This window comes from Tarenaya hassleriana, unplaced genomic scaffold, assembly GCF_000463585.1.
Source record: "Tarenaya hassleriana unplaced genomic scaffold, ASM46358v1 Cleome16, whole genome shotgun sequence".
Classification (NCBI taxonomy): Eukaryota; Viridiplantae; Streptophyta; class Magnoliopsida; order Brassicales; family Cleomaceae; genus Tarenaya; species Tarenaya hassleriana.
The window spans coordinates 3050052-3051340 of NW_010965019.1; the positions used below are offsets into that span (position 1 = coordinate 3050052).

The following is a 1289-nucleotide window of genomic DNA, read 5'->3' on the forward strand; positions in this document are numbered from 1 at the left end:
TCCAATCCCTTTTCCCTCTCGTTTGAAAAAGTTCAATGAAGAAAGCCAGTTTGGAAAGTTTGCGGAGATGCTGAAAAAGATGGAGATTACGATGTCATTCCATGAAGCGATTCTCCAAATGCCTTCCTATGCAAAGTTTCTAAAGGATATTTTGACTAAGAAGCGAGTGGTAGAAAAGGAAACGGTGGCCTTAAGCACTGAAATCAGTGCCGCCATTACAAGACACGAGCTCCCTCCGAAGATGTCGGATCCGGGAAGCTTCTCCATACCTTGCAAGTTGGGCAACATTGAGATAGATCGAGCTCTATGCGATCTGGGAGCGAGTGTAAGTCTTATGCCTTTGTCGATCTACAAGAAGCTGAATATAGGGGAATTGAAACCAACAAGAATGGCTCTACAGTTAGCGGATCGTTTGATCAAGTATCCAGCGGGGATAGTGGAAGATGTACCCCTGAAGATTGGTGGATTTTACGTTCCAGTTGATTTCGTGGTATTGGATATGGATGAAGACTCCAAAGTTCCGATTTTTCTTGGTCGACCCTTTCTAAGTACCGCAGACGCCATAGTTCATGTTAGAGCGGGAAGGTTGACAATGAAAATCGGAGATGAAACTGTGGAATTCACTCTCGATCAGAATCTTCGACAACCCTCCACCAATGATACAGTATGCTTCGTGGATGACTTGGAAGTAATGGTCGAAGAAGTGATGGAAGAGTTCCGAGAGATCGATCCATTGGAAATATCACTAATGGCAACAAATGAAAGTTTGTATAGCAATTGGGAGGAGATTGAGGTGATCAGAAAGGCTTTGGATAGTGAAATAGAAGAAAGTGACGAGTTACAGAAATTTCAGGCGGTCCTCCCTAATTTTAGGGCGGCCAGCTTGAAAACGGAAGAATCATAAATTTTTACAGAAAATTCAGGCGACCCGCTCACAAACACGAGCGACCTCTCTACAGTTTCAGTTGGTTCACAGAAATTTCAGGCGGCCCTCCCTAATTTTAGGGCGACCAGCTTGAAAACGGAAGAAGAAGTTTTACAGAAAAAATGGGCGACCCGCTCATACATAAGGGCGAGCGCCCTGTCAGCTCAAGTGAGTCATGCAATTTTCAGGCAGCCCTTCCTCATGGTAGGGCGACCCTCCCATTTTTTCTGAGCAAAAACGGAGAACCAACTCTTGAAACACTCGAAGGGAACCACGAAGGCCAGAATTTCACAGCATACACCCTCAGTGACATACCTCAAGGATCTAAGATGACTCCCTCCAGTGATTGGGACCCGGAGCAAGC

General features: G+C 45.3%; 1 protein-coding gene across 1 annotated transcript; it reads left to right on the top strand.

The window, feature by feature from the left end:
* The first annotated feature begins 67 nt into the window (after window positions 1-67).
* Window positions 68-904, top strand: LOC104809687. The gene has a single exon (XM_010535730.1). The coding sequence runs from the start codon at window positions 68-70 to the stop codon at window positions 902-904; it is 837 nt and encodes a 278-aa protein (XP_010534032.1).
* The last annotated feature ends 385 nt before the right edge of the window (window positions 905-1289 follow it).